The sequence below is a fragment of the Microtus ochrogaster genome, chromosome 10 (assembly GCF_000317375.1).
Source record: "Microtus ochrogaster isolate Prairie Vole_2 chromosome 10, MicOch1.0, whole genome shotgun sequence".
NCBI classification, from domain to species: Eukaryota; Metazoa; Chordata; class Mammalia; order Rodentia; family Cricetidae; genus Microtus; species Microtus ochrogaster.
The window spans coordinates 44,176,001-44,188,002 of record NC_022016.1 but is presented as its reverse complement, the minus strand read 5'-3'; the positions used below and the strand labels follow the sequence as shown (position 1 = coordinate 44,188,002).

Here is a 12,002-nt window from a genome sequence, read left to right as displayed (position 1 = left end):
ACTCGGCGCGGTCGGCCGGCCGGTGCGCGCGGGGCATGGTGGGGGCCCGCGCGGGTGTGAGCGCGCATGCTCCTCGGAGGCCCTCCCCGACCGGGGGCTCGCCTCCTCCCACCCGCAACCCCCCGCAGAGCGTCGCTGGGCTTTGTTTGCCTCGGGTGGCCGCGGCGTGGGGCCGGTGGGGTCGGCCCGCCTGGCGCTCCGGTCTCGGCCATCTAACTTGCTGCTTGCGGGAAAAGCCCCGCCAGGATCGGTACGAGCCGGGCCCAGGGTCCGCAGCGTCCCTCCTAGAACTTTGTGTGTTAGTTTTCTTTGGTACACTTCTGCTCTCCTTCCCGGCAAGAAACCACATTCTCATGTTAACCCTAAGAAAGAGATGGGGCTTGAGACAAGGAGAGAGTCACCCTTGCTTCGGAGGGTGCTCTGGAGAGGTGACAAGGGTTAAAGGGACCTGGACGCCTCACAGCCATCCAGGCACACTGGACGGGATCGTAGAGAGCCCTTAATCATCGCAGATTGCGCCCGTGAATGTACTTCACAAACAGCCCTGAAGTGGAAGGAAGGGCCTGGTTAGGCATGCAGGGGAACACTGCGTGAAGCAACCAGATAGCGCGATGGTCTCAGCCTGCCTATTAAAAGAGGAACTCACCAATTGGTCTCCTACTCCCCCGCTCAGAGAGTTTGGACAGGATTAAGAAGTTAGGCCTATCTCGAAAAACCGGTGGGGGGGGGAGAGGGGAGGCATGATGGGGGTCCTGCCTCTGTTGTGTGGGGTTTTTTGCGAGCTTGGGGAAGTCACATAGAATTGGATTATCTGTGTCTGAGCTAGCAGCTGTACTGCTCTAGTCCACTGCAGGAGCAGCGAGTTTATAGTCTGGAAGGATATCTTAACCCACGGCGTGGGAGTGGATTGCATGAGGAGCGGAAGAACTGCATGTATCAGGGACTCGGAGACCTGTCTCTGCCACCTCCAACCCCGGATTGCAGTTGGCACTTTGTGTCCTTCTGGGACTTGCCATCTCTGAGGGAAGCAGCCCCCTGCAGTTTGTGCTGGCTTTATGTGTACAGCTAACTTCTCGTAAATGTATAGAAACAGGAACTTAGAAGCTGTGTCTGCCACCTTAAAGCAGGGCCTCTTGAGGATCCTCACACTGGTGAGTGAGTACAGGGCCATAGAGGATGGGTGAAGGCAGGGGCCTGTGAGGATTCAGAAGAGATACACTGTTGCATCTGGCAAGTTTCTTGGGTTTCTCAAGGTCAAGACCACAGCCTTGCATTCTTTCCCACAGGCCTACACCAGCAGACTGCCCAGTGTCTCTGGCCCGAAGGGCCATCATGGTCTTTCTCTGCTAGGCAGATCAGGGACTGTTCTCTGTGGTAGGCTTAAGTTTCTTGATCTTTCAGAAGTTACTTCACTGAATAGACACCAGCCTCTCCCCTGTAGGTTGCTGGAAGGAGGCTCCTCTGCCAGTGTGTGAGCCTTCCCTTATCCTGAGCTTGCAGGTGTGTTGGGCTTGGGAAGATGAGCCACATGCTTGCATTGTTGAGGGGCGTGTGCTAGGAAAGACAGGAGACTTGTCAGTTTGTAGAAAACTTCAGTCTTGTCCTAAGTTAGCCACTTGGTCTTGTCCCATGTTAGTCACGGATTGGAGGCTCACAGGTAGCTGTGTAGGATGTGTATTTTGTCTTTCAAGGAAGAGGCTGATTCATCGTACCCGGTAGTCTTGCTTGAATCCTCAGAAACTGGTGTGGCACAGGTGGTCCTGCTCTGAGTGGTTGTTTTGCTGTTTTGTTTTTTGAGGCAGGGTTTCTCTATATAGTAGCCCTGACTGTCCTGGAACTCGATCTCTAGACCAGGCTAGCTTTAAGCCTGGAGATCCACCTGCCTCTGCCTCCCAAGCGGTGGGATTAAAGGAGTGTGTCACTACCGCCTGGTCTGTGGGTTTTTTAATGGGTTGCTAAGGCTTCATGGACTCCTGAGACACATTGTCCATTCATAGTGAACATAGCTGAAAGTGGGAGGGTTGGAAGCCCTCGGGGACTGTTGTTACCAGCTCTGTGATCCTCGTCCCAGGGCATTAGTCTCCTGAATGGCCATGTGAAGAGGTTGACTCTCAGCCTTGCGAAGTGTACTTGGGCAACAATTCAGAAACTGCTGTGGCCAAGTACTCCCAGTTTGTTGATTAAAGATACTCAGTGCATTTTCTGTCTTAGCCACTCATCTGGGCCCAGGTCAGTCTTGTGACCAGTCATGGGGAGGTAGGTAGCTAGGTGAGATGGAGTTCCCCCATTCTGGACTCTTGGCCTTTGTTTGCTTGCATGCCTTCAGGTACAGTGTAGGCTGGGCCATAGCCTTTGCAGAGCAGGGAAACCATGGGCTTGTTCTTTCTTCCTGTCTTTCCCTACCTGCCTCCTTCCCTCCAGTGCTTGGGACTGAGTCCAGGGCTAAGCACATGCTCTTCCACTGAGCCCCCAAGCCCTCCCAAATCCATTTGCTCACCCAGGTCCCCTGGATAGGGCCAACAGGTTTATGGGATAGGTTGTTGCAGTTCTGTGGTTGAGGGTTTTTTTTTGTTTTTTTTTTTTGCTGGGGGCTTTGCTTGAAAGGGCATTATAATAGCACTAATTAAAGTTCTTATTCCCTAAGAAGGAGGGAAGACGTAGGCTGTAGAGATGAACTGTTGGGTTACTAGTAAAGAGTTGTGTAGGTATTGGCAGTGAATGCAATCACTCATCTTCTGTGAGAACACAGGCCATGATGTGAAACTGGAGCCAGTGTAACAGGTCGTGATTTTAATGGGCATCCAGGCAAGGTTGCCCACAGACAGGACTTTCCTGTACATACTAGCTGGCATGAAAGCTTCAGGAACCCCAGGGGTAGCAGTAGGCAGTAGACACTGGCTGCCAGCCCTTTGGACTGGTATAGCTCAACTTGTGGTGTCCGCAGCACTCAAGATTTGCTGTGTGATTACCTCTCCCGAGTGCTGAGCTGCTAGTGCGGTGCTGTCTGGCCTGGAGTCTTGCTGGGTTTGAGACCTTGCCCATCTATTGCTGGGTCCCTTCAAAGTCCTGAACTGAAGAGTGGTCGCGCATACACAGTAAGTGATGGCCTTACAGAGGGCCCGGTGCTATGGGCTGAGGCTGGTAGACTTCCAGCCACACCTGCCGTTCAACAAAGGAGAGAGGAAGGGAAAGTAGGCTCCCATCGGTAACTTGAGTCTGCTGCTGCAAGGCTGCCCCGCACTCCTGAATAATTGAACAGGGAGGCCACTCCAGTCCTGTGAGGCCTGGGCCTGCAGTGGAGAGTCAGTCTTGAAGCTTGGTCCCTGCCATCTGCCTTCTGGACCATAATACTGGGAATGCCTGGGACTTCAGATTCCCCCACCCCACCCCCAATAAAATGGAGACCGTGAAGGGTGTTGTCCAGGACAGCTGATCTGGGGCCACTGTGGGCTTGGAGGTTTGGGGGCTGCAGCTGCTGCTCAGATCTGGTTTGCTCCAGGCCTCCACAAGGGTCTCTTTCTTAAGGATGGAGGAGTATAGGGGTAGGTACATAGATTGAGCCTAACAACCGACTTTATTTAATTGCTTTTATTTATTTTATTATTATTTATTTAATTGCTTTTATTTATTTTGTATTTGCTTATTGTAATGGGGATGGAGTCCAAGGATTTTCCCAGGCTAGACATTTTCCACTGAGCTTACAATATACTTTACAAAGAATTCTTTTTCTCTTTTTATTTCTGTACTAATTTTTTTTTTTTTTTTTTTGGTTTTTCGAGACAGGGTTTCTCTGTGGCTTTGGAGCCTGTCCTGGAACTCGCTCTGTAGACCAGGCTGGTCTCGAACTCACAGAGATCCGCCTGCCTCTGCCTCCCGAGTGCTGGGATTAAAGGCGTGCGCCACCATCGCCCGGCTTTCTGTACTAATTTTTATTTCTGTTTGTGTGTGTGTGCCTGTTTACACCATGTGTGCACAGATGCCCTCAGGTCAAAGGGTGTCAGATCTCCTGGAACTGGAATTACAGAGTTCTGAGCCACTCTCTACCTGATCTGTGTACTAGGAACACAAAACTGTGTTTGTGGGCATGTCTGAGTCCTCTATAAGAGCAGTAAATGCTCTTAATTATTGAGCCATTTCTCTGCCCCCGCAAAGTGTGTTTGGAAATTGGGTATAATCCCAGCATTTGGAAGGCTAATGCAGGAGGATTATATAAATGAAGGCCAGCCTGGGCTACATAGTGAGCCTTTGTCTCAAGCAAAGCAAAAGTGCATTTTCCTCAAAGACATCCATTTTATTTAGTGTGTGTGTGTGTGAGTGTGAGTATGAGCACACAGAGGCCATGGCTCCTGAGGATTTGAACTCAGTTCATCAGGCTTGCACGATGAATTCTTTTATCTCGTGGAGCCAGCTCAGCATCCTACAAGTAATTTCCAAAGGAAAGAATAATGTATTCGACCTGAAGGCAAAGAGAGAGTACTAATGATTTTATGGACACAGCCCATAATTGTGTAGTGGCTTTAAAGTGTGAACTCTATGGGCGGTGGGGCTCAGTAGCCCAGCTGTGGGTTTCTGTGTTTAAGATGGCTGGACAGGTGCAGTGCGCGTACCTGTACTCTGGTGCAGGGAGGCTGAGGCAGGAGGACCACTGAGATTGAGAGGCAATCAGAACTGCAGAGCAAAATCCCATCTCTACATGTGGAGGGGGCGAGGAGTCATGCTCTTGTCTGGACGTCCCAGTGATAAAGTCCCCCTTTAACCACTGGTCCTGTCCCCACTGTGGACAGCATTGAATGATCCCCTCTGCATCAGACCCTGCGCCCCCACCAAAGCTGAGCCTTGTCTTTACCCTTTCCATCTCCCAGATGAAGATACCCAGCTGTCATTCCTCCTTCTTTCCTGTTAAAAACACGGGACTGATGGCATGGTGACCATGCGGAAGACATGCGGGGCTTGAAGTGTAAAGGCTGTCAGACACCATGATGCTTAGAGTGTGGGATATGTAACTGGAGCTCAATCTCGAGACTTCTGGGGATGGGCTTGGGGTTGCCTACCTTGGAGCACATAGATGAGGGGCTTATTGGACGGGATCTGTGCCAGTATGAAAGCACCAGCCAAGAATTTTTTTCAAGCCAGGTGCAGTGCTGCGTGCACATTTGCAACCCACACGGCTGAGGCTGTAGAGAGAAACCTGTGTCTTCTATTTCCTAGGACAGCTGTGAGTGCCAGCTGCAAGCAGTCTAACAAGCTAATTCTTGGCCTTTTCTCTCTCTCTCTCTCTCTCTAGAAACTCGAAGGGTCTAAATGCAAAGGGCAGCTTTTGATTTTTGGGGCAACAAACTGGGACTTGATTGGACGGAAGGAAGTGCCTAAGCAGCAAGGTATGAGAAACTGTCTGAAAGATGACTGACTGCTTCTTATAACCCAGGGGGCCAAAGGAATGCTAGTACCTGCCCACCAGGTAGGTATTCTCCGTGTTTGTGGGCTTGTTCAGAGAAGCCAAGCAAATGGCTTGAGGCCACAAAGCTGCTCTGCTGAGGTGAGGGGGCTGCGTTTGAGCTGACCCTGCTCTCAGGCTTGTCCCTTCACAGTCCTGTGTTTAAAACACTCAGCTCACTCGGGAATGGAGTCCTCAAACAGGCATGGCTCCTTGAGTCCTTGAGATTGCCTTTCATTACAAGGCTGGCCCTGTTCGGGGAGCCATGAGGCCCCAGACAGATGTCAGGCTACTCACTGGCTTGTTAGAACACCTCAGTGGAACTAGTAAGCTGTGGAGAGAGAATGGGTGCAGTCCTGCCGTCTTCCTGTGTCCTGCTGCCTGTAGATGGGTCCCTTCCTGAAGGGCCTCTCAGAAGAGGGCTGGCTGGCACAGCGCCACATTTGATGGCTCTTGATTTCATTTGGAAACATGCCCAAAGTGCTTCCCAGCATTGCTTTGTCCGTGAACAAATATTTGAACACCGGCACACCCTAGCGCCCAAACGCAGAGCCTTTGCCATCATCCTGCCTCGGGAAGATGATAGGGTGTCCTGCATGGTGTGGATGGAGCTGACCTGCTGCCGCTCCTTCTTGTGGAAGATCCCATCCTGCAGCACAGCCTTTGGCGGCACCTACCAGTCCTCATGAGTGAACGGAGTGGCCATTGCAGCTAGGGCACACAGGGTTCCTGCTCGCCAGTGTGTCTATTGCCCTGTAGATATGGTAGGGGTACCTTTATCTGACTCTCCCTCCCATGCCCTCTGTGTGCCACAAGTCCAGAGCACCCTGGGCTAGTCTTGGGAGTCTTGCCAACCTACCCATCCCAGGGAGCCTCCTGCCCCTATCTTCACTTGCTCTTCCTGGCTTTGCTGTCTCTGAAGTCATTTAGGTATGTCTGGGCTGTCTGTAACTTTGCCTAGAGCTGTTAGGCAAGGTTTGCTTCTCACCAGCCTGTACGTAGAGGAGGAACACATACCTACTTACCCTTTGCAATGCCCTACCTTTAATGTGGCCTGTTTTGTGTGGCAGCATCGTGGTCTTTGCTATAGTCTGTGGTAAGGACCAGGTCCTGGGGGTCTGGAAACCGAGGGATAAATGCCTACCAGCCTGGCTCTGAAGCTGAGACCACTGCCAGCTGACTTTGACTTGGGCTTCTCTCTACTGAAATGGGGGGTGGGAGTCCCTGGAACGGGGAGATGGCCTGTTGTTCTTGTGGTGGCTGATGGCACCCTCTTCAGGGAAAGAGGCATTGGCGGGATGCTGGGGAGCCAGCTAGTTAAGAGCCTGGCCATTCTCTACTGCACTCTGACCCCCTCTAGAACCTGGTACTGTTGCAGTTCATGGGTGACCAGTGGAAGGCCTTTACTTTGCTAGCCAGTCCATGTCTGAGTCACCTGAACTGTGGCTAGTTTCTCAAGATAGCCACCATAGTCCTGGAGGTAAAAGAAAGTCACACCCTGCCTTGGGAAGTAGGAGTGGCAAGGGCAGGTCTATGGCCTGGTCCCTGCTCCCTGTCACAGAAGCAGTTTTAGGTGGGATGCTTGGAGTGGGGTACAGGTTAAATAAGGGGTATAGTGCAAAGTCAGATGTGGGTTTTCTGGAAAGTCTGAAGGGCTAGTAGGGGCTATGGGAGGATGTGTAGAGGAAATGACTGGGCAAGTCAAGTGACAAGCTGAGGTTCCTGGGTGGATGGCGATAGGCCCTTCATCCAAGGAAGCGTGTGGGTCTGAGGGTGATGGGGACACCAAACCCTGCTGAAAAAAACCTGCCTTTTGGCTGTGGGAAGGCTGAGATGCAGGTAGGAGGGTAGATGGGAGCACCCAGTGATGAGCGTGTGTCACTCCAGGTAGGGTGCAAGAAGGCCACCCTGCCCTGTAGTAGGGTTGGGACCCAGCAGCTGTGGGTCAGAGGAGAGGTGTTGGTGCCATCACTGTAGAGGTGACCGGCCAGTGACCCCAGGCAGGCTTGGTTTTTCCGACCCCTGGTGATAATGTTGGGGTGTCCTCACCTCTTCAGTTGTGCTCTGCAGGGGTTTAATTTGTGTTCTTCCCTTTTCAGCTGCTTATCGCAACCTTGGTCAGAATTTGTGGGGGCCCCATAGGTATGGGTGCTTGTCGGGAGTCCGGGTGCGGACCGTGGTTTCGGGTTCATGTGCTGCCCACAGCCTCCTCATCACCACAGAAGGGAAGCTGTGGAGCTGGGGTAAGTAAAGTATTGGGTGTGGGCTACACACACACTCTCAAGTGTGACTTAGAGTCACCTGGAAGAGGTTCTGTCTTCTTCTGGATCCATGGCTGCTTGCCCCTCACCCCCCCCCCAAGTGTGTGTGTGTGTGTGTGTGTGTGTGCGCGCGTATCTGCATGTTTGCACATGTGGAGAGCCGAGAACAACTTGGGAGTCAGTTCTTGTCTTCCACATTTCTGTGAGTTCTGGGAATTGAACCCAAGTCTCTAGGCTTGTGCAGCCAGTTCCTCTTATCTGCTGAGCCATCTCATTACTTCCTGTTCTTTGAATCCTTCTTGAAGAATGTTTTTCTGAACTTGAGACAAGTATGATCTTTCTGACCAGCCATCTGTTCTGACCTATTGTCCCTGCACTCGGCCCTTGTCCTGCTTGTGGCACCATGGGACACGAGGCCTGTGTCCCCACAGTCCAGATGCCGCCCCCAGCTTTTGTAGCTGCCACATCTTGTTACAAGGCCCCTGTGGCTGAGCCCTTGGGGCTCCTGGCCTCAGGTCTGATTTAGGGCCTTTGCCCACATTTCTCTTGCTTCCCTCCTGCCAGGCTGTGTTGTGGCTCCTAGCTATCATTTTTTCCAGGTGGGCCAGAAGGAGGTATTGCACAAGGCTCACGTCATCCAAGCCACAGGGCTCGTGCAGCTGGGGGAGTTGGCTTCTCTCGTTTGTTTCTAGCCTTTGGCTGGCTTCTAGTCCATATGACGTTTTTATTTTGGTCTGTTTGAGCCATTTTTTGGTGATTTCATGAGCTGCTGTACCAGAGTCCAAATATATTAACATCTGCCGTCTTCTCTGCACTTTGCTAATTTTATAATTCTGTTGAAAAAAATCTAACAAGTGTGTGTGGCCCAAATTTATCCTCCCAGGCTCTGGGTGGCACACCAGCATCTGCCCCAATTTTTGTTTTCTCTGGGTTGGTCTAGGGCCCCTCCCACATCCCCTGCTGCTGCGTGCTTAGTACCTGCCAAGGCCTTTTAGGTCAGCTCCCCGGCTTCAGCACTACTCTTTGATCTCCATGCCGTCTCACCACTACTCGGGTTCTGGGTTGCACCTCAGGGCAGACTCTATGCCAGGAGTGCTTCCTCCAAAGCAAGAATGGGGGGAGCTCCCTAGAACAGCAGCAGGGTTGTAGAGATCTGTAGGACGTCATGAGACCACTGTGAGACACTTGGGAGGGGAAGGGCACCAGAGGCATCCCAAGCAGGAAGGAGAGGCTGCTACTCTCTGTTCCAGGCCTCTGAGTGACATCCAGCCTGCCTGCCACTGGACTTAGGTGTGGCAGGCTCCTCTTGAAGTTAGCGCTTGCCCAGCGCGGGACCCTGAAACTAGCCCTTTAACTGATGTCCATCTGCTGGGAGGGGTCCCCCTATGAGGGAGGCTGGTCCCCTGTCTGCCTGCCTCCTGCAGTCTGCTGTGGCTTCCTCAGCTCACTCACCTGTCTCGTGACTGAACTAACCGGAAGGGGACGCTCACCACTGGGGAAGATTAGTGGGAACCCCATCTCTGCCCGTGGCCTTCTGCCGAGTGCATCTCTGAGAGAGATGGTCCTGGGGTTACTCGGTTTTGTTTTGGATCTGTGTTAGAACCTGGGTGGGATTTCAGGGCTTCCAGCTGTCCCTGGAACCCACCCATTGCCAGTCCTCAGCTGAATCAGGGCTCCCTGAGGAGCTGTGATTGCTAAAGCCTCCAGGGATTGGTCCCCTGCTTGCCTTCACACACCCTTGGGTACAGCACAGCTGACCTGATGAAGGTGACCCTTGTCATGAGGGTACTCAGGGCTTGGGCTTTTTTGTTGTTAAAGATTTATTTAGTGTACATTGGGACTTTGCCTTCATGCATGTCTGTATGACATGTGGGTGTCAGATCCCTTGGAGCTGGAGTTGCAGATAGTTGGATGCTGCCCTGTGGGTGCTGGAGTTGCAGATAGTTGGATGCTGCCCTGTGGGTGCTGGGAATTGAACTCCTTCCTGTCCTTTGGAAGAGCAGCCAGTGCTCTTAACCACGGAACCATCTCTCCAGCCTCAGGGCTTGGATCTTATAACAGGGTGGGGATGGACATAAGAAATGAAGATCAACAGTAGAAATCAGACCCTCTATGAGGAGGAGGGGACAGGATTCCCTGCTGCCGTGGCAAGGCAAGTGGGAACGGGGTTCCTAAAGCTTGATGCCTGTGGAGCATCCAGGCCACACCAAGCATTTCCTGGGGTAACAGGGACTGGGGGCCATTGGGATTGTGTTTTGTGATGTTTTTCTCTTTTGACTTTTTGAGGGGGTCTGCCACCCAGATCCTAAAATAAATCACGCACACAGAGGCTTATTACTTATGAATGCCCGGCTTTAGCTTGGCTTGTTTCTTGCTAGCTTTTCTTACATTATCTTAATTGCCTTTTGCCTCTGGGCTTTTTTCTTCCTCTGTGGCTTGCTGGGTGGCTGGCCCCTGATATCTTCTCCTTGTTCTCCAGTTGCTCCTTCTTCTCTTTCCAGTTATACTTTCTGCTTGCTGGCCCTACCTCCTGCCTTGCTTTTGGCCGGCTGTTCATCTCTATTAGACCGTCAGGTGTTTTAGACAGGCACAGTAACCGCGTCACAGAGTTAACAAATTCAGCATAAACAAAAGTCATACATCTTTTTCCAAAGATGTATTAATAATATTCCCCAAGAAGAATGGTCCCACAGCTGTCTACTTCCTGTTGGGATATATTCAGGGGGTGCCCTTTTCACTGGGGAGAGTAGCCAGGCTCATCCTGCTCTCGGGGATTTGCTGAAGGTTTGTTTTGGGGCATGGAGTGGGTGCTGCCTTAGCTTGTCCTCGCATTGCTGACCTCGCCAGCCATGATTTCCTCACAGGTCGGAATGAAAAGGGGCAGCTGGGCCACGGTGATACCAAGAGGGTTGAAGCCCCTAGACTCATTGAGGCACTCAGTCACGAGGCAATCGTGCTGGCAGCATGTGGGCGCAACCATACCCTGGCGCTGACAGGTAAGAAGGTGGCTCTCTTTGCTCAAGCTGAGGCAAAGGCTACAAAGATGTTTTCTCTGGAGTAGGTGAAGTTGTTGTATGAGTCTGGGCCAGTGTCAAAAGGGCGGTGATGCCCCAGTTTGGTGGGTGTCTTCCTGAAGGCTGTGAGCCCCTGTGGTGGCCCCTGGCTGCCCAGACCAGGTCCTGTTTGTGGCAGGACTCAGCTCTGTTTTATACCCTTGCCATCCTTGGGACAGATGGCCACACACAACTCTGTATTAGTGGATGCTGTAGCATGAATTCTGGTTATTCTTAATAAAACTGAGTCAGCTATGGGGGCTAATACTGAAGATCAGAGAAGCAGAGCAGCCAGCCATTAGAGAGCCGTTATGTCTACCAGTGCTCAGACCGAAGGGGCGATCCTATCTCTACAAATCCTCAGACTGCATCTGAGCTCCTGTTTCCTCCTGCCAGTCTCTACTTCCCTAGTGCTGGGATTAAAGGTGTGTGACTCCCAAGTACTGAGACTAAAGGTGTGAGCCACCACTTCTGGCTCTTAGATCACTCTTTTGTGGCCTTGAACTCCATCTGCCTCTTTCTCCACAAAAATCTGGCCTCTATAGCTAACTAGTGGCGTAGCTCTGCACTATGATCAGGTACGCTTTATTTGTTAGATCACAAACAAAATATCACTACAGGGTGAGCTGTTTTCCTAACTGATTCAAATCCATTTGAAAGTGTTGATCCCTTACATCCTGTTCTGTCATGTTTTTCTCTCCTTCCAGACACTGGCTCCGTGTTTGCCTTTGGAGAGAATAAGATGGGACAACTGGGCCTTGGGAACCAGACAGATGCTGTCCCGAGCCCTGCTCAGGTACCAGCAAGGTTGTGGACTTGGGGCAGCTTAGGTTTGCGAACATGTGATGGAGAGGAGTGATGTTAGGTCAGCCCTGCCGTGGGATGCAAGGGTTTCCTCGCCTGCAGACATCCTGGTTTTGTTGTTTGTGACCCTTGCCCCATACCCCCAAGGTTTCTCTGTGTAGGTCCAGCTGTCCTGTAGAACAGGCTAACCTCAAACCCACACAACCTTCCTCTGCCTCTTAAGTGCTGCCATTAAAGGTACGCACTACCATCCGGCAGATAGCGAGTTTTGACCTCAGAATGGAGTGGGGGTTCTGCAGGGGGCTTCCACTCTGGAAAACGGTGCCGACTGCCGATGGCTTAGGGGTGCATGTGGGGGGAACCTCATGGCTATGCCTATAGGGTTTGAGGGATAATGAAGGACTCCTGTTTTGTTAGCTATGAGTTACAGAGTGGAATTGGTTTTGTTTT

At 51.8% G+C, this 12,002-nt stretch overlaps 1 protein-coding gene across 1 annotated transcript in view; it reads left to right on the top strand.

Moving 5' to 3' along the window:
* Rcc2 (regulator of chromosome condensation 2) overlaps positions 1-12,002 on the top strand; it is a 21,511-nt gene that overhangs the window by 753 nt on the left and 8,756 nt on the right. The window contains exons 2-6 of the mRNA XM_013348332.2: positions 80-250; positions 5,285-5,378; positions 7,534-7,677; positions 10,560-10,691; positions 11,456-11,544. Coding sequence (XP_013203786.2) covers positions 80-250; positions 5,285-5,378; positions 7,534-7,677; positions 10,560-10,691; positions 11,456-11,544 — 630 coding nt within the window. The remainder of the gene's footprint in view (positions 1-79; positions 251-5,284; positions 5,379-7,533; positions 7,678-10,559; positions 10,692-11,455; positions 11,545-12,002) is intronic.